Here is a 20753-nt window from a genome sequence, read left to right on the forward strand (position 1 = left end):
AGAACTCTGTGTTAACAAGACAAGGGATTACTGGTGGGAGGGAAGGGAAACATCAGTAGAAATTTGAAAAGTGGTTTGAGGTTTTTGACGGCATGAGTTTGTTTCAGGCCACATATTTATGTGGTTTTATGACAGGCAGTTTAGGATAGTTGCAGTATGGGTTATGGAGCTGAATTATCAGGGTTCTAATCCTAATCCTTCACCCTTAGAGCTGGGTGAAGTTGGGGCAATTTATTTCATCTCTTTGTGCCACAGTTCCTTCATCTGTAAAAGGAGGATAATAATAGAACCTACTGTATAGGGTTGCTAAGAATAGGTGAATTAATATATGTAAAGTCCTCAGATAATGCTTGATACATAAGTGCTCAGTAGATTTAGTTGATATTATTAAAGTGTGATCCATGTTTTTTCTCATCACCTAGATCCAAAAATTATGAGGATTTTGCCATATGTGCTTCATCCATCCACATACCCTCCCTTTGTAAATTGTTGTTAATCAAGAGGAATTGCCTATCAGTCTGAAGCTCTGAAATTTATTAGCATTCTAAGGAAGAGCGGGGCTGAGAAGCTCAAATTTTTTGCGGAAGAAAAAAGAAAGCGCAGAAGAGAATTTTCTTTAATAACTGTGGGAAGCAGTATGTAGTATTCTTCATCTTCAGTGATATAGCTGATGTTTATTAAATGTTTATTTGCTACTTTAGTGTGTTATTATATGTAGTGTCTTATTTAATACACATAACAATGCTTTGGGATAGAATCTATAGTTATCACCATTTTATATAGGAGGAATCTAAGGCTGAAAAGTTAAGTAACATGTCCAAGGTAACACACTTAATAACTGTCAGAGCTGAGATTTATATCTTGGAAGTTTGACAGCAAAGCCTATGTTAGTAATTACAACAGTATACCAAATCTCGTCATCACGTATACTTGAACAAAGCCTTCCCACCTTACTCAGTAATCCATCATGAGGGGGGTGATATTAAGCTGACGACAGCAAGCACTGTCAAGTTATGTCCAGGTTATAGCTGTGAGGTCTCTGTAAAAGAATTTCATACAGTACGATTTATGCCTTACAATTTTTATTTTAATGATGTTACATGCAAGGTTAGACAGATAGGACAAGAAGATCTAATAGCAGTTGGAGGGCTTCATAGGCACCTTAGCCCAAAGGATTGGTTCAGAAGCAAAAGAAACCCATTTGTCAGGACGCTGTGAAAGGAAGCAGCCATGAGACTGCCATCAGTGCCTAAAAGATATCAGAGACTTTGTCATCCTTTTCTAGGTAGTACCCTAACATATGGGTAAATTAAATCATAGAGTTGGTTCATGATTAAATCATGAATTAGACGCTGAAGTAAAGAAGAAAAGCCACTCAGGAAAAACAACAGCTGTTTTTAAGAGTATCCTGAACTTTTTTCTTCAGTTCAACAGAAGACTGGAGGAAAACTTGAATTGGGAAAGTCTTTCCCTTCTTTGGAGTATTTGCATACTCTAGAGTCACACTGTGTTTAATATGGTGGTGAGTGTTGTGAGCTACCACTGTAAACATTTTAACTGGTCCTTCTAGGCATACATGTGATTTTTTTTTTCTGTCAAAATAGTTTAAGGCCACACATGCTGGGGGGTTTTTGTATTTAACATACTGGCTTTACCCATTTCATCAAAGTTAGGGCAACATCATCACTTTTTACTCTTTGCATGGTTTTCAGTGGTATAGATGCAGTACAGTTTATTTAATCATTCCCCAGTTTAATTATTTTCAACTTTTATTCATTATAAACCAAATCTGTTCGCATATCTCTGCAAACATCTCTATATACATGTGCAAATATTTCCTTTAGTTCCAGAAGTGGAGTTTCTGGTTTACAGCGTTACGGGGTTTAAATGCCATTTCACACAGTTCTAAATTTGGACCAACCTAGTGTGCTGTGACCTTGCTAATACAGCGTATCATCAGTCTTTTAGATCTCCCAATCTAGTCGCTGTAAAGAGGTATTTTTTGGTTGCTTTAACACATTTCGTTAATTAGTAGTGAGGTCTAGTATCTTTTGAAAGGTTATTTCTATTTTTTAGTGAATTGCCCTTGCTCAGGTTTCTCTCAGTGAAGTAGAAATTCTACCCTTCAGAGGCAAAAACCAAAGTTGAAAGATGGCTTTTTAGTTAGAGGAATGTGGACTCAAAACAAAGCTCTGCCACTTAATAACTGTGAATCTGGGCAAATGATCTGACCCCTGAGCATTAGTTTTCTGAACTATGGAAAGGAGAGAGGAACTACTTTGCACAACAATGCTGAGTGATGTACCTAAAGCAGCCATCACATGAAAGTTCTCAATGAATGTTTGTTGTTGACTAACTGCAACAATCATGAATCCTCTACTGAAAGAGAGGGGGTGGAAAAGGACGTCATGGTATGAGAGGTTCTGATTGGGAAACAGAGTAGTGAGTTGTCCTGGCTGGGGAAAGGCCAGTGCAGCTTTACAGTGGCAGGAGCTGCCAGGCCCAATCTGTGTGGTTTTCAGTCTTTGTGTTTAGGAGGTTCAGGCAGGATCCTGGGGCTCATAGGGGGCTCTGTGTGCATGGTGTGGCCCTTTCTCAGCCCTGAAAAATTGAACTGGAAAGGGGAGATGCTGCTCAGGACAAGTCTGAGGAATCCAGTGTCAGGACCAGATCCACACTGCCAGACGGGAAACTGGATAGAAATCCTCCTGCTGAAGTATCTGGGCTCTGCACAAAGATCATCATTGTTTAGCTGAGTTTCGTCAGGGCTTGGATTTCTTCAGACTCCCTATACTCTCCTCCAGTTGGGTATGAGAGCAATGAGGGTATAGCGGTGAGGAGTAGTTTGGAAGCAGGAATGGAAGAGAAAAAAAGCTCATACTAACATAAGTCATTTTGGGAGCTCTGAGGCACATCTGGTTTCATGGCTGCTTTTTCTTCTTCCAGGTCTGGCTTATCTGGACTCTGTACTTCTCCAACAGAGAAGTCTTGAAAAGGACTGACCGGTTCTTGCAGTTGGAAACAATGGCCCATGTAAGTTGGTGTTTCTTCTTCGTTTTTGAAATATTGCCAATTTCTAGGCCATGTTTCAGCATAAGGAATGATTATTCCTTATCCTGAAACTTCCTATTTAACAGAACTCCATCCAAGAACCCACTCTAGTTCCTCTCATTCCTGTGAGAGTTGGGGACAAATAGCTCAGTGTCCCCTATGTGCCCCCTTCCCTTTTTTCCACTAATGTGGACCATCTCCTATCTACAGAATCTTCTGTCAATAGCCATCAAGGAGCAAAAGTGAAATGCCTTGAGAAGAATGTAGGTATTCTCTGCAGAGTGTCCCCCCGTTAACATTTTTGATTTTAGCTTTTGATTTTAATACCTAAACTTCAGAGAAAGCATATTTCTCTGAATTACAGTGATTTTGGGTCTAGTTTTATATGGGAAAAATTTACATCCCCAATACACAATTTGACATCTTTTAAAAGTTTTTTTAACTTTGTTTTGCTGTGTAACGTACATAGAGAATAGTGCACAAATCAGAAGTGTGCAGCTGAATGAATTTTCATAAATTGAGTATATCTATGCTGTCAGCACTCAGGTCAAGAAAGAGACTATTACTAGCATTCACATGCCCCCCTTTCAGTCACTTTCTACCTACCCAGTCCAAATGTAACCAAATGTAATCCTGACTTTGCACACCATACAATAATGTTGCCTATTTTTAGAACTTTATGTAAGTGAAATTGTATAGTTCAATGTAACTTTTTTTTAAACAAAAAACAATGTGTAGGAAGTCTTGTTATATTCCAAATACAATTGCTGGATCATCAGAACCATCTGCAGATGTTTTGAAATGCATGCAGATATCATTAAAGGGGATGTGTATAACTGGTACTGCTGGTGATAAGGGGGGCCTCAGAGCATCATACAGAGTGTGAGCCAGGCCTGCCATTATGTTCTCCTTGGAAACGCATTTGCAAAGTGCACTTCACATGTAGCCCCTGTTTTTGTCATTTTGTAAAATGAGTTCCTAAGAAGTTGGAAAAGTATTGAAGAAACTTGTATAGAAAGAAGCAAAGCAAGTGAGAAAAAAAAATTTGGTAAAAGAGACAGTGAAAGTACTAAAGCCAGAGATATCATGTGTGCACTGACCCACATGTACTCTAATTCTGTCCTGGGGGAAATGTGAAGCTAGTTGGAGGGTTGGCATTGATGTATAATGCAGTATAATTCTTTGCTTTAAAATGATGGGAAAATAGGCACCCACCCAAAATGGTGGGAAAATAATGTAGTGTTAGAATGTCTTGATTTTCAGGAATGGATTATTAATATTAAGTGGGAGATCCCTGTTTTGAACTTTCCTTGATGATCTTGTGGTTTGATGAAAGAGAGAATTTGGTCTTATTTGACTGCTTATAGGGAAAACTCCAAACTTCTCCACAGACCTGAATTTTTTAAGTACATAAGATGAGATTTAGTATTGGCTGGTCTTAGTCCCTGTATGCGTTGAGATCTTATGGTATGTAAGGCTTCTAGGATTGGGTGGATTAGGTAGGGATATGATTGCGGCCTTGTATTGTGAGGCCTAAAAGTTCATATGCTGCCTTGATATCTTATCAAGTCTCCAAAGACTTAACCAAGAGTTCCCCTGGTCTCCCCAGATGTGGCCCCCATGCAATGGAAAAGACTCTTTACCTGGCTAGTTTCCCTATCAGCTAGACCAGCTAAACCCCTCCTAGTCCTCAACCTAATAGGTTTCACCTCCTTGCCAGCCCACAGAATTATTCAAACAAGCCCATCACATCCTCTGCATTGGCCAGGGACCCCTCATCCTCTTTTTACTATAAAGCCTGCCTCCCACAGATCCTGCTTGTTCACCCTATTCCTGAGTGCAACCCCTGTGTGGCCCTGCATGACGTGTGGTGTCTTCCTCTCCCTGGCTGTGAGTATATGTGACTAATAACCTGCTGTCAGTCTCATCTGTCAGGTGTCGGATATTCAGTCATCTCATACCATTTAGGGTGAGGGATCCCTCCTTCAGCTATGGGGTGAGTAGGAGGTGATTGGAACAGAACTGCAAATAGAGATGAAGAATCATCTCCAGGAACCCCTGACAGAAGGATACTAGGAGCAGAGTACATCGTGTAGTTTTACAGGATGCTCTGGTTTAGAGCAGGGTTTCTCAACCTTGGAACTACACTTGACCTTTGAACAACGCAGGGATTAGGGACACTGACCCTTTGTGCAGTTGAAAATCTGGCCCTCTGTATATGCCATTCCTCCATATCTGGAATTCCTCATTATATGCAGTTCTGCATCCACAGATTCAACCAACCAAGAATTGCATAATACTGTAGTATTTACTATTGAAAAAAATATATGTATAACTGGTACCACGCAGTTCAAATCTGTGTTGTTCAAGTTTCAACTGTATTAATATTTTGAGCCAGAGAATATTTTATTGTGGGGGATTGTCCTCTGCATTGTAGGATGTTTAACGGTATCCCTGGCCTCTACCAATTAGATGCTTCTAACACTCACACCCCTTCTCCCTAGTTGTGCCTATCAGAATTGTCTCCAGACATGACCAGATGTCTTCTGGGAAGTAAAATCACTCCTCATTGAAAACCACTGGTCCAGGGTGATACCTTTACCATTCGGTATCCTCTAACTCAGGAGTGAGGAAAGGTGTTCAGTGAGGGATGATGGATGATAAATAGTAAGAAGATCATCCAGATGCATAAGTAATAGATAAAGTAGAATGTGAGAGTTGAGGAAGATTTTTGAGACTGTATTGAATCCAGACATCTAAAGAGAGAGGAAAAAAAGATTGGATTTAATACATTTGAAATGTGGACTGGCATGTAGCAAATTTTAAAAAATTTACTAAAGAATTTGTCGTAACAGGAAAGATGCTTATAATAAAATGTGACTTTATGGTGAACTTGAGTCTACTTTCTTAGAGATTTCGTAGTACATTTCATTTTTATCAATGTTTTTTCATGATCAGTAAAGGGGAAAGAAGGTAGAAGACCTCATATTTCTTAAGAATTTGTGGTGGAGATACAGCTTGCAGAGGGTTTGTGTGCACTGTTTCATTTAATTGGAACTTCTTTTGGTTATTTTATTCCTTTCCAGATATTTTTGGGTAAAAATTTAATCTTATCTGCACTCACAGGACTGTTCAAGACATGTAGCGCTATGCTTCAGTGATACTAATTTTGTTACTGTTCCTTACACATGTCATAAAGTTGCTTGCTGTGTGCTCCCTCCCTCTTTGCAATGCAATCATTGATCTCTCTTTCCATTTGAAAAATATTTCATTTATTTTCACAAGTTATCCATGAGTTTTATTTTTTCAGGGTTCAGTGACATTCAGAGATGTGGCCATAGACTTCTCACAGGAAGAATGGGAATTCCTGGACTCAGCTCAGAGGGACTTATATAAGGATGTCATGTGGGAGAATTATAGCAACTTCATCTCACTAGGTAAGGCTGTTTATCCCAAATTATACTGGCTTTCTCTTCTGTCAGTATCAGGACTATGTTTTGAGAAACTAGATAAAATTTTTCTCTCTGTTCCAAAGGAATGGTTCAAGCTTTGTTAGGTTGGAAGTAGTCCCCTCCTTTTAACACTTCATCACTCTCAGGTTCATCAGGCTAGGTCCTTCAGACTTGCTTCAGGCTCTGTTGTTTCCATGTTTCCTTAGTATCCAAGGGGCTGGGTTTGAATTCTGGGTTTTTTACGACAGAAGCATTCTTCAAGAAATCAGACTTCACTTTGTATTTGAGCTCGGAATTGATGTAGATGCTTAACCCTCCTTTATAATCCACCTGCAAAGAGAATACCTAGACTCAGGGATTCTGAGTCTCTTTAAAAATCAGAGGAGCCTGTAGAACTTACATAGTATGAGGTGGATCCACAAAGTTCATCTAAAACTCAAGTAAGTGCATTCTGTTTCCTATAACAGACATATTCAGTTCTACTTGCTTTGTGGTTGAAAGTTAAAGTCTAAGAACTTTGCATTCAACATTAAATGAATATCTTAGTAAGGATATGAGGATGTCTGAGGAAGCTTCTTATTCTCCTCTCAGCAAATTGATAACAATAAAAATTAATAGCTAGTATACACACATATTATGTGTATGTATATACATATAACTACATATACTTAGGTACTATTCTGAGCATTGTACATTATTAATTAATCCTCACAACAACTCTATGAGAAATATGCTATTATTATCCTTATTTCAGATGAGAAAATTTAGGCACAAAATGTTAATAACTTGCAGAGGTAGCATAGCAACAAAGGCAGGATATGAACCCATGCAGTCTGGATCCATATTCTGTGTTCTCAACTATTACAAAAGACTGCCTCTCAACAGAGCTTGTATGAGGTATGAGTTTAAATTGTTTTAAGGCCTGTTCTTACCCATCTGGTGTCTATTCCTTGTGGTCCTGAGGTTACCCTAGTATGAGTGTTCTTCAACTCCCTAGCATTTCTTTGCTCTTAGGCTTTATAAAGTACCATTTTGATCTATCGTTTATTATAAATTTAACCAAATCTGAACCTAAGGACTTTGGGGCTTATAATTTCATGTCACATTATCTTTTAAGCAGGACCTTCCATTTCTAAACCAGATGTGATTACCTTATTGGATGAAGGGAAGGAGCCCTGGATGGTTGTAAGGGAAGGGACAAGAAGACATCACCCTGGTGAGTGAGGGCTTAGCAGGCATGGGGAAGTCATTACTGTAGGTAATAGCCAAGTATGTTAGGGTAGAGACATACCCTTGAGATGTTACACATCTCTCTTCAAAAGCCCATAGCCTGTGGAGAAAAGGCCTGAGACCTAGGAAGCAAATTAAAATCTTTTAAGCCTGGGCTAGCAAAGGAACTTCCTACTGGCCTTGATTACAACTCTGTGTTTCTTGTCTCATGTTTCTCTCCCACTTCAAAGAGAGAAGCTGTTCTCAGTAGAAGGAAAAAAATGATAATATGAGTTAAAATCAACAAAATAGAAAAAGAAAAACAGTGAAAATTAATAAAACTTAGAGTTGATTTCTTGAAAAGATCAACAAAATTGATAAACACCAGCTTGACTAATCACGAAAGAAAGAGAGACAACATAAATTACTAATACCAGGAATGAAAGAGAGGTTTTCACTTCACATTTTACAGCCATTAAAAAAATAATAAGAGAATACCATGAATAACTTTATATCAGTAAATTTGACAACTTAAATGAAATGGAAAAATTCCTTGAAAAATATAGCTTACCAGACCTGACACAAGAGAAAAAAGAAAATGTGAATAACTTCATATCTGCTAAAGTAATTGAATCCATTATCAGAAGTCTTTCCAGAAGGAAAATGCTAGGCCCAGATGGTTTCACTGGTGAATTCTATTAAATATTTAAGGAAGTAATATTACAGTATTACACAAATTCCTTCAGAAAAAGAAAGAACTCCTTCCAACTCATTTTATGAGACTACTATAACTCTTTTACTAAGTTCATGAAGGATATAAGTCTATAATTTTTTTCCCTTTGGTAATTTCTATCCTTTGTGAATATAGATATAAAATGCTTAAAAAATATCACGAAATTAAATCCAGCAATATATAAAAATGATGACCAAGTAGGGTTTATCCCAGGAAAACCCTAGCTTAGTTTAACATTAAAAAATTAATCAGTGTAATTTATCATATTAACAGAAATGTAAGAAACCATGTGATCATCTCCATAGATGTAAAAATAGCATATGACAAAATTCAACATCCATTCATGATAAAAATTCTCAGGAAACTAGAAACTGAGGGGAGCTTCCTCAATCTGATAAAGGACATCTGCTGAAAAAATACTACATCATAAACTTCATCATACTTGATTGAAGAGTTTCCCCCAAGATTGTGAACAAGGCAAGGATGCCCAGTCTCCCCAATTCTACTTAACATTGTATTGAAGGTTCTAGCATTGCAATAAGGCAAAAAGAGATAAGAGATATTATAAAGATGAGAAAGGAAGAAGTAAAACTATTTGGAGATGGCATAATTATATACTTAGAAAATTGTAAGGAATCAAAATAACAGCTGCTCAAAGCAGTAAGTGAAGATCACAGTAAGATCACAGGATACAAGGTTGAGCTACAAAAATCAATTGTGTTATTATAAACTAAGAGTGAAAAAAATTAGAAAATTAAAGTCAATTAAGAAAAATTAAAGTCAATTAAGTCAATTTACAGTAGTGTCAAAAAAAACAAAATACTAAGGAATAAATTTGACAAAATGTGTAAAACCTCTATAATAAAAATGATGGAACATTGCTAAGAGAAATAAAAGAAGACCTAATGAATAGAAAGATACCATTTTGGGGATGGGGACTCGGTATTGTAAAAATGTCAATTGTATAGATTCAACACAATTCCAGTCATAATCCTAGGAACCTTTTTTTTTTTTTTTTTTGTAGACATTAACAAGCTGATTCTAAAATTTATATGGAAAAGCAGTGGACTTAGCATGTCTAAAACAGTCTTGAAAAAGGAAGAACATATTATAGAACTTAGACTACATGACTTCAAGATACTTCAAGATATATTATAAAACTCTAATAATCAAGACATTATGGTATTGGCTAAGGATCAACAAACAGAACAGAGAGCCTAGATGTAGACCTCACATGCACTTAAAGGGTCATTTATTTATTGACAAAGGCATCAAAGCATTCTAGTGGAGAAAGGAAAGTCTTTTCAACAACTGATGCTGGAATAGCTGGAAAAAAACCTTGAACTCTGTCTCATTCCAAAATTAATTTGAGATGTATTTTAAACATAAATATAAAAACTAAACATTAAAAAATCTTAAAAACCAAATATAAAAGCTAAGTATAAAAAATAAAATGAAAATTTAAGAACTAAGTATACATTTTATATATGAGAAATATAAAGCTTTTAGAGGAAAACATAGGGGAATGACTTGGTAGTAGGCAAAGGTTTCTTAGGAGAAAGCAGTAACCATAAAAATTAAAAATTGATAAGTCACAATTTATCCAAATTAAAAACTTTGTCTTATCAAAATATACTAATAAAAAAATGAATAGGTGAGTCACAGACTGAGAGAAAATAGTAGTAAAACAGAGGACCAGTATCCAGTCTCTACACTACAACTCAACACTATGATGAACAACCCAATTAAAAAATGGGTAAATGGTACATCCATACCATGGAATAATGCTCACCAACAAAAAGGAATACATTATTAATACACACAACGACTTGGATGAACCTCAAGGAAATTATGCAGAGTGAGAAAAACCAATCACAAAAGGTTATATACTGTATGACTCTAATTGTCTAATATTTATGAAATAATAAAATTATAGAGATGGGAAATGGATTAGTGGTTGCCAGGGGTTAGGAACGTAGGGAGGGGAGGAGATGGTTGGGCTATAAAGGAATAACACAAGGGAGTCTTGTGGTTATGATATAGTTGAGTATGTTCATTGTGGTAGTGGTTATGCAAGGCTACACATGTGATAAAATTGCATAGAACTATATGCATACACATACGTGATGGCATGTATAACTGGTGAAATTTAAGTAAGCCCTATGGATTATACCAAGGGTAATTTCTTGGTTTGAATATTGTACTATAGTTTGTAAGATGTTAACATTGAAAGGGGCTGGGTGAAGCCTGCATGAGAGTTTCCTGTACATTTCTTTGCAACCTCCTGTGAATCTACAGTTATTTCAAAATAAAAGTAAATAAAAAATGTCCTGTTGGGGGTGATAGGTAAAAGATTTGACAAAGAGAGGAGCTACTCTTTTTTCTTGATCAATGACTACAATTCATCTATATCTAAATCTGTATTAGGCAGCTCAGGCTGCCATAACAAAATACCATGGACTGAGTGACTTAGACAACAGAAATGTATTTTCTCATAATTCTGGTGGCTAGAAGTCTGAGATTAGCATCTTGGGGCCTGACGAGGGCTCTCTTCCTGGCTTGCAGATGACTCTGTTCTCACACTGTCCTCACATGGTGAAGAGAGAGAGCACAATCTCTCTCTTCCTCCTGTAAGACCACCAGTCCTATCCTATCCTATTCTACCCACCAGTCCTGTGAATTAGGACTCCACCCTTACTACTTCATTTAACCTTAATTGCCTCCTAAAAGCACTTTCTCCAAATACAGTCACATTGGGTGTCAGGGCTTAAATGTATAATTTTGGAGGGCCACAATTTGGTCCATAGCAATATCTATATGGGATCCAGTTTCTTTCCAGTCTAACTAGTATATATATATTTGCTTGCCTAAAAATATGTTCATTCATTTATTCGGCAAATACTTGTGTGCCCAGTCTGAACCAAGCACTGTCCTAGACACCAGTAGGACAATTGTGAGCAAGAGTGGTAGTTCCCAGCAGTCTTGTTGTTTACATTTTAATAGGAGAAGGGACATTAAGTAAACAAGTAAATGAATAAACAGTATTATATAGTGACAAGTGTTATTAAGAAAAGTGAGAAGAACAAGGGATAGAAATTGGCAGGTGTAGACAGGTTTGTTTTAGGGTGGTTGGAGCTTTTTGTGGAGGTGATATTCGAGTGGAGACATGAAAAAAGAGCTCAAACCATATGAATATCTAAAGCAAGAAGCAAGAGCAGTCCTAATGGAACAGTAAATGCAGAGGTCTTGGGTTGGAGGAACAAAGGCTTTGATGTTTGAGGAACAGCAAGAAGACCAGGATGATTATTCAAAAGGTAAGTGAAAAGTAGAATAACAAGATGAAGGCAAAAAGTCAGGCAAGGGCTAAATCACGTAGAAGTTTGTATGTCATAGGGGAAGGCATGTGACTTTATTTTTATTTTTTGCCCTGCTGCACCGCTTGCCGGATCTCAGTTCCCCAACCAGGGATTGAACCTGGGCCACAGCAGTAAAAGCCTGAAATCCTAACCCTTAGGCCACCAGGGAACTCCTGGCATGTGACTTTTAAGTGTGATAGAAAGTCATTGGAGATTTCTGAGCAGGGGAATGACATGAGCTGATTTGTTTTATAATTATCACTCTATGGAGAATAGATCGAATGGGGGCAAGATGGATAGTAGGAAGACCAATTAGGAGGCTATTTCATTTGTTCCAGTGGAATATGGTAGTGGTTTTTTAAAAAAATTTATTCATTCATTCATTCATTCATTCATTTATTTATTTATTTATGGCTGCGTTGGGTCTTGTTGCACGTGGGCTTTCTCCAGTTGCGGCGAGTGGGGGCTACTCCTTCTTGCGGTGCACGGGCTTCTCATTGTGGTGGCTTCTCCTGTTGTGGAGCATGGGCTCCAGGTGCGGGGGCTTCAGTAGTTGTGGCACGCAGGCTCAGTAGACGTGGCTTGTGGGCTCTAGAGTGCAGGCTCAGTAGTTGTGGCCCATGGGCTTAGTTGCTCCATGGCATGTGGGATCTTCCTGGACCAGGGCTCAAACCTGTGTCCCCTGCATTGGCAGGCAGATCCTTAACCACTGTGCCACCAGGGAAGTCCCTGATAGTGGTTTTAATTTGAATGGTACTGGTGGAATGACAGATATTAGATTCATGGTGGGTTTGCCCAGAAGATGCTGGGCTGCTCCTCTGTCTAGATCCTCTCCTTTTCTCACTGGAACTCCCCAACAACCTGTACAAGGCTCCCCCCACAAGTGGATGTCCTCTTTACCCGGATTGGACTCCTCACACAGCCTCCTCCCCCCTATGTAGATAAGGAGCATCTTTGTCTTTTAATTGGTATATTTTATACATCTACATTTAAGTAATTTTCTTATATATTTGGGTTTAAATCTACTGTCTTCCTAGTGTTTTCTGTTTGTTCAACATGTTCTTTCTTCCTTTTTTCCGTCTCCTGCCTATTGTTTGATTAATCAAGTATTTTTATTTTAGCTTTTGCCTCTTGAGTGTGTTAGTTATACATACTTCTATTTTTCCTAGTTGCCCTAGAGATTAACACATGCATTCTTCACTTACTACATTGTACCTTAAATTAGTTCCTTTATATCTTTCCCAATATTGTAGAGATATTAAGAACACTTAAATTCCTTTTATGTATCCTCTACTTTTTGTACCATTGTTGTCATGTATCTTAATTCTATATACATTTAAGTCCTCACAGAGTATTAATTTATGTAATATTATCAGTATTGATTTAGATTTACCTACACACATACCTTTTACAGTGGTCTTTTTTCTTTTCTGCATTGTAATCCTTCTGTTTAGAATCATTTTCTCTGTTCCTGAAGAACTTCCTTTAGTATTTCTACTAAGTCTAATCTGCTGTTAAAGCTATCTGTTAAATTTTTTTTTTTTTAATCTTTAGGCTCTGTGGTTAGGCAAAGGGATTTTTTAAAAAATTTTATTTATTTTTTTGGCTGCTCTGTGCGGCTTGCAGGATCTTAGTTCCGCAACCAGGGATTGAACCTGCGCCCTTGGCAGTGAAAGCATGGAGTCCTAACCACTGGACTGCCAGGGAATTCCCATAAAGCTATCTGTTAAATATTTAATTTTAGTTATTGTATTTTTAAGTTATAAAAATTCTATTTGGATATTTTTAATGAATTCCACTTCTGGTTAAATTCTCCATCTTATATCTGTTTTCTTGGAATTTTTGAAAAATATTTATTTGGTTGTGTGGGGCCTTAGTTGTGGCAGGCGGGCTCCTTAGTTGTGGCTCGTGGGCTCCTTAGTTGCAGCATGTGGGCTCCTTAGTTGTGGCAGGCGGGCTCCTTAGTTGTGGCTCTAGGTCTCCTTACTTGTGGTGCCCCAGCTCCTTAGTTGTGGCACATGGGCTCCTTAGTTGCGGCTCACCAGCTCATTAGTTGTGGCACGTGGGCTCCTCAGTTGTGGCCTGCGAACTCTTAGTTGCAGCATGCATGTAGGATCTAGTTTCCTGACTGGGGATTGAACCTGGGCCCCCTGCATTGGGAGCGTGGAGTCTTAGCCACTGCGCCACCAGGGAAGTCCCTGTTTTCTTGGAATATTAATCACAGTTTTGGAATAGCTTGGGTCTGTTTCTGTTGTCTGCTTAACCCCTTGGTTTTTTAGTCATTTTTCTCCAGTCTTTTATACCTGATTATTTATAGTCGAATTCTGGACATTGTGTTTGAAAATTTTTAGAGGCTCTGAATGATACTGTTTCTGAACAATATGTTGTCTTTCTTCAGAGATGATTTAATTTGCCTCTGGTAAGCATACAGAGCATGGGCTGATCAACTTCATCCATTTAAGAATAGTCTGTTTACTGCCTGTTTGTAGCTCTTCTGGGGTCTTAGCTGAAAGTCTGGGATGATTATTAGCAAACTTCCTCTTTAGGGGGATCTGGACTCTAATTTCTGTCTCCCCAGCACTTTGAGACTGCCAAAATCTCTACTTGGACCTTTAGCCTTTTAGAAGTTACTTTCTGCTTAACTTCATTGCCGTGATTGATGCTCAGTTTGAGAGTCAGCAAATACCTCAGGGGAAATTTCATGCAGAGTGTTGGCTTAATTCAACATATTTGCTTTCTCTCCAGGACGTTGGCTGTCTAGTCCTGGCTGCCTTGGTTTTTAATTATTGTCATCAAACAATTATTTTAATTAACCATTTCAGTTGTCTTGGGTGGGTTAGTCTAAAACTAGCTTCTCCGTCATAGCCAGAAACAGAAGCCTCTTTCCCACCTCTTCTTATAGTATTTCTATATTTTAGAGCAAATAACATGTAAATTATGTTCTGTAACCCTAATTCTCACATTATTAACACATTTTGTTAATATTAGTCATAGACTTTAAAAGGTTCAATACTCATACCAATTGTTATGACTTAGTTTTGTTTTTTCTTCTCTCCAGGTCTCTCTTGCTTTTCTTAATTTATTCTTTATTGAATTCCTCAAGAAAGGCTGATGGGGCCTAATGAAATTTACATATCCTAATTTACTTTATTTAAGTACATAATATTGTTATCAACAATATTTTTTATCGTTTTTTTTTTGAATTTTTGAATTTAATTTTATTTTTTTTATACAGCCGGTTCTTATTAGTCATCCATTTAATACACGTCAGTGTATACATGTCAATCCCAATCTCCCAGTTCATCACACCACCACCCCCACCCCCCGCCACTTCCCCCCTTGGTGTCCAAACGTTTGTTCTCTACATCTGTGTCTCAATTTCTGCCCTGCAAACCAGTTCATCTGTACCATTTTTCTAGGTTCCACATATATGTGTTAACATGCGGTATTTGTTTTTCTCTTTCTGATTTACTTCACTCTGTATGACAGTCTCTAGATCCATCAATGTCTCTACAAATGACCCAATTTCGTTCCTTTTTATGGCTGAGTAATATTCCATTGTATATATGTACCACATCTTTATCCATTCGTCTGTTGATGGGCATTTAGGTTGCTTCCATGACCTGGCTCTTGTAAATAGTGCTTCAATGAACGTTGGGGTGCATGTGTCTTTTTGAATTATGGTTTTCTCTGGGTATATGCCCAGTAGTGAGATTGCTGGGTCATATGGTAATTCTATTTTTAGTTTTTTAAGGAACCTCCATACTGTTCTCCATAGTGGCTGTATCAATTTACATTCCCACCAACAGTGCAAGAGGGTTCCCTTTTCTCCACACCCTCTCCAGCATTTCTTGTTTGTAGATTTTCTGATGATGCCCATTCCAACTGGTATGAGGTGATACCTCATTGTAGTTTTGATTTGCATTTCTGTAATAATTAGTGATGTTGAGCAGCTTTTCATGTGCCTCTTGGCCATCTGTATGTCTTCTTTGGAGAAATGTCTATTTAGGTCTTCTGCCCATTTTTGGATTGGGTTGTTTGGTTTTTTACTATTGAGCTGCATGAGCTGTTTATATATTTTGGAGATTAATCCTTTGTCCATTGATTCATTTGCAAATATTTTCTCCCATTTTGAGGGCTGTCTTTTCGTCTTGTTTATGGTTTCCTTTGCTGTGCAAAAGCTTTTAAGTTTCATTAGGTCCCATTTGTTTATTTTTGTTTTTATTTCCGTTACTCTGGGAGGTGGATCAAAAAAAATCTTGTGGTGATTTATGTCAAACAGTGTTCTTCCTATGTTTTCCTCTGAGAGTTTTATAGTGTCCGGTCTTACAGTTAGGTCTATAATCCATTTTGAGTTTATTTTTGTGTATGGTGTTAGGGAGTGTTCTAATTTCATTCTTTTACATGTAGCTGTCCAGTTTTCCCAGCACCACTTATTGAAGAGACTGTCTTTTCTCCATTGTATATCCTTGCCTCCTTTGTATGTGCTTGCCTCCTTTGTCATAGATTAGTTGACCATAGGTGCGTGGGTTTATCTCTGGGCTTTCTATCTTGTTCCATTGATCTGTATTTCTGTTTCTGTGCCAGTACCATATTGTTTTGATTACTGTAGCTTTGTAGTATAGTCTGAAGTCAGAGAGTCTGATTCCTCCAGCTCCGTTTTTTTCCCTCAAGACTGCTTTGGCTATTCGGGGTCTTTTCTGTCTCCATACAAATTTTAAAAAATTTTTTTTCTAGTTCCATAAAAAATGCCATTGTTGGGGCTTCCCTGGTGGCGCAGCGGTTGAGAGTCTGCCTGCCAATGCAGGGGACACAGGTTCAAGCCCTGGTCTGGGAGGATCCCACGTGCCGCGGAGCAACTGGGCCCGTGAGCCACAACTGCTGAGCCTGCGCGTCTGGAGCCTGTGCTCCGCAACAAGAGAGGCCGCGATAGTGAGAGGCCCGCGCACCGCGATGAAGAGTGGCCCCCACTTGCCGCAACTAGAGAAAGCCCTCGCACAGAAACGAAGACCCAACACAGCCATAAATTAAAAAAAAAAAAAAAAATGCCATTGTTAATTTGATAGGGATTGCTTTCAATCTGTAGATTGCTTTGGGTAGTATAGTCATTTTCACAATATTGATTCTTCCAGTCTAAGAACATGGTATATCTCTCCATCTGTTGCTATCATTTTTAATTTCTTCCGTCAGTGTCTTATAGTTTTCTGCATACAGTTCTTTTGTTTCCCTCGGTAGGTTTATTTCTAGGTATTTTATTCTTTTTGTTGCAGTGGTAAATGGGAGTGTTTCCTTAATTTCTCTTTCAGATTTTTCATCATTAGTGTATAGGAATGCAAGAGATTTCTGTGCATTAATTTTGTATTCTGCAACTTTACCAGATTCATTGATTAGCTCTAGTAGTTTTCTGGTGGCATCTGTAGAATTCTCTATGCATAGTATCATGGCATCTGCAAACAGTGACAGTTTTACTTCTTCTTTTCCAATTTATATTCCTTTTATTTCTTTTTCTTTTCTGATTGCCGTGGCTAGGACTTCCAAAACTATGTTGAATAATAGTGGTGAGAGTGGACATCTTTGTCTTGTTCCTGATCTTAGAGGAAATGCTTTCAGTTTTTCCCCATGGAGAATGATGTTTGCTGTGGGTTTGTCGTCTATGGCCTTTATTATGTTGAGGTAGGTTCCCTCTATACCCACTTTCTGGAGAGTTTTTATCATAAATGGTGTTGAATTTTGTCAAAAGAATTTTCTGCATCTGTTGAGATGATCATATGGTTTTCGTTCTTCAATTTGTTAATATGGTGTATCACATTGATTGATTTGCATATATTGAAGAATTCTTGCATCCCTGGGATAAATCTCACTTGATCATAGTGTATGATCCTTTTAACGTGTTGTTGGATTCTGTTTGCTAGTATTTTGTTGAGGATTTTTGCATCTATATTCATCAGTGATATTGGTCTGTAATTTTCTTTTTTTGTAGTGTCTTTGTCTGGTTTTGGTATCAGGGTGATGGTGGCCTCATAGAATGATTTTGGGAGTGTTCCTTCCTCTGCACTTTTTTGGAAGAGTTTGAGAAGGATGGGTGTTAGCTCTTCTCTAAATGTTTGATAGAATTCATCTGTGAAGCCATCTGGTCCTGGCCTTTTGTTTGTTAGAAGATTTTTAATCACAGTTTCAATTTCATTCCTTGTGATTGGTCTGTTCATGTTTTCTGTTTCTTCCTGGTTCAGTCTTGGAAGGTTATACCTTTCTAAGAATTTGTCCATTTCTTCCATGTTGTCCATTTTATTGGCACAGAGTTGCTTGTAGTAGTCTCTTAGGATGCTTTGTATTTCTGCGGTGTCTGTTGTAACTTCTCCTTTTTCATTTCGAATTTTATTGATTTGAGTCCTCTTCCTTTTTTTCTTGATGAGTCTGGCTAATGGTTTATCAATTTTCTTTATCTTCTCAAAGAACCAGCTTTTTTTCTTTTTCTTTTAAGAACCAGCTTTTAGTTTTATTGACCCTTGCTATTGTTTTCTTTGTTTCTATTTCATTTATCTCTGCTCTGATCTTTATGATTTCTTTCCTTCTGCTAACTTTGAGTTTTGTTTGTTCTTCTTTCTCTAGTTCCTTTTTGTGTAAGGTTAGATTGTTTATTTGAGATTTTTCTTGTTTCTTGAGGTAGGCTTGTATAGCTATAAACTTCCCTCTTAGAACTGCTTTTGCCACATCCCATAGGTTTTGGATCGTCCTGTTTTCATTATCATTTGTCTCTACGTATTTTTTTATTTCCTGTTTGATTTCTTCAGTGATCTCTTGGTTATTTAGTAACGTATTGTTTAGCCTCCATGTGTTTGGGTTTTTTTACATTTTTTTCCCTGTAATTCATTTCTAATCTCATAGCATTGTGGTCAGAAAAGATGCTTGATATGATTTCAATTTTCTTAAATTTCCTGAGGCTTGATTTGTGACCCAAGATGTGATCTATCCTGGAGAATGTTCCGTGCACACTTTAGAAGAAAGTGTAATCTGCTGTTTTTGGATGGAATGTCCTATAAATATCAATTAAATCTATCTGGTCTATTGTGTCATTTAAAACTTGTGTTTCCTTATTAATTTTCTGTTTGGATGATCTGTCCGTTGGTGTAAGTGAGGTGTTAAGCTCCCCCAGTATTACTGTGTTACTGTCAATTTCCTCTTTTTAACAGCTGTTAGCAGTTGCCTTATGTATTGAGGTGCTCCTGTGTTGGGTGCATATATATTTATAATTGTTATATCTTCTTCTTGGATTGATCCCTTGATCATTATGTAGTGTCCTTCCTTGTCTCTTGTAACATTCTTTATTTTAAAGTCTGTTTTATCTGGTATGAGTATTGCTACTGTAGCTTTCTTTTGATTTCCATTTGCATGGAATATCTTTTTCCATCCCCTCACTTTCAGTCTGTTTGTGTCCCTAGGTCTGAAGTGGGTCTCTTGTAGACAGCATATATATGAGTCTTGTTTTTGTATCCATTCAGCAAGCCTGTGTCTTTTGGTTGGAGCATTTAATCCATTCACATTTAAGGTAATTATCGATATGTATTTCCTATGACCATTTTCTTAATTGTTTTGGGTTTGATTTTGTAGGTGCTTTTCCTCTCTTGTGTTTCCCACTTAGAGAAGTTCCTTTAGTATTTGTTGTAGAGCTGGTTTGGTGGTGCTGAATTCTCTTAGCTTTTGCTTGTCTGTAAAGCTTTTGATTTCTCCATCGAATCTGAATGAGATCCTTGCCGGGTAGAGTAATCTTGGTTGTAGTTTCTTCCCTTTCATTACTTTAAGTATATCATGCCACTCCCTTCTGGCTTGTAGAGTTTCTGCTGAGAAATCAGCTGTTAACCTTATGGGAGTTCCCTTGTATGTTATTTGTTGTTTTTCCCTTGCTGCTTTCAATAATTTTTCTTTGTCTTTAATTTTTGCCAATTTGATTACTATGTGTCTTGGCGTGTTTCTCCTTGGGTTTACCTTGTATGGGACTCTCTGCGCTTCCTGGACTTGGGTGGCTATTTCCTTTCCCATGTTGGGGAAGTTTTCAACTATAATCTCTTCAATTATTTTCTCGGGTCCTTTCTCTCTCTCTCTTGTCGTTCTGGGACCCCTATAATGCGCATGTTGTTGCGTTTAATGTCGTCCCAGAGGTCTCTTAGGCTGTCTTCATTTCTTTTCATTCTTTTTTCTTTATTCTGTTCCACAGCAGTGAATTCTACCATTCTGTCTTCCAGGTCACTTATCTGTTCTTCTGCCTCAGTTATTCTGCTATTGATTCCTTCTAGTGTATTTTTCATTTCAATTATTATATTGTCCGTCTCTGTTTGTTTGTTCTTTAATTCTTCTAGATCTTTGTTAAACATTTCTTGTATCTTCTCAATCTTTGCCTCCATTCTTTTTCCAAGGTCCTGGATCATCTTCACTATCATTATTCTGAATTCTTTTTCTGGAAGGTTGCCTATCTCCACTTCATTTAGTTTTTTTCTGGGGTTTTATCTTGTTCCTTCATCTGGTACATAGCCCTCTGCCTTTTCATCTTGTCTATCTTTCTGTGAATGTGGTCTTTGTTTCACAGGCTGCAGGATTGTAGTTCTTCTTTCTTCTCAACAATATGTTTAACCTGAAATTGTTTTAATATTTTAATGCAGTTTTTTGTCATCAGTGTCAATATTATTTTATTTATTTATTTATTTATTTAAATATGTATTGTATTTTATTTATTTTGGTTGCGTCGGGTCTTAGTTGCAGGCACACAGGATCTTCATTGAGGCATGCGGGATCTTTTTTTGGTGGCACGCAGGCTCTTTGTTGTGGCACTTGGGCTTCTCTCTAGTTGTGGTGCGCAGGCTGCAGGGCACGTGGGCTCTGTAGTTGTGGCGTGCAGGCTCCAGAGCGTGTGGGCTCTGTAGTTAGTGACACACGGGCTCTCTAGTTGAGGCGCACGAG

The 20753-nt window shown here is 37.8% G+C and overlaps 1 protein-coding gene across 7 annotated transcripts in view; it reads left to right on the forward strand.

Moving 5' to 3' along the window:
- The window catches only part of LOC137753377 (zinc finger protein 14 homolog), a 136120-nt gene that overhangs the window by 106616 nt on the left and 8751 nt on the right, over positions 1 to 20753 (forward strand). For 2 of the 7 annotated variants that reach the window (XM_068528569.1, XM_068528570.1), the window contains 4 exons: positions 2947 to 3033; positions 4863 to 4941; positions 6362 to 6488; positions 7621 to 7719. The exons of 1 other annotated variant lie outside the window; for it this stretch is intronic. In XM_068528569.1, the coding sequence (XP_068384670.1) occupies positions 4912 to 4941; positions 6362 to 6488; positions 7621 to 7719 (256 nt within the window). In that variant the 5' untranslated portion in view covers positions 2947 to 3033; positions 4863 to 4911. The remainder of the gene's footprint in view (positions 1 to 2946; positions 3034 to 4862; positions 4942 to 6361; positions 6489 to 7620; positions 7720 to 20753) is intronic. 4 more of the 7 variants (XM_068528572.1, XM_068528573.1, XM_068528571.1 and 1 more) reach the window with 3 other exon arrangements.

Source organism: Eschrichtius robustus, chromosome 19 (genome assembly GCF_028021215.1).
Source record: "Eschrichtius robustus isolate mEscRob2 chromosome 19, mEscRob2.pri, whole genome shotgun sequence".
Lineage (NCBI taxonomy): Eukaryota > Metazoa > Chordata > Mammalia > Artiodactyla > Eschrichtiidae > Eschrichtius > Eschrichtius robustus.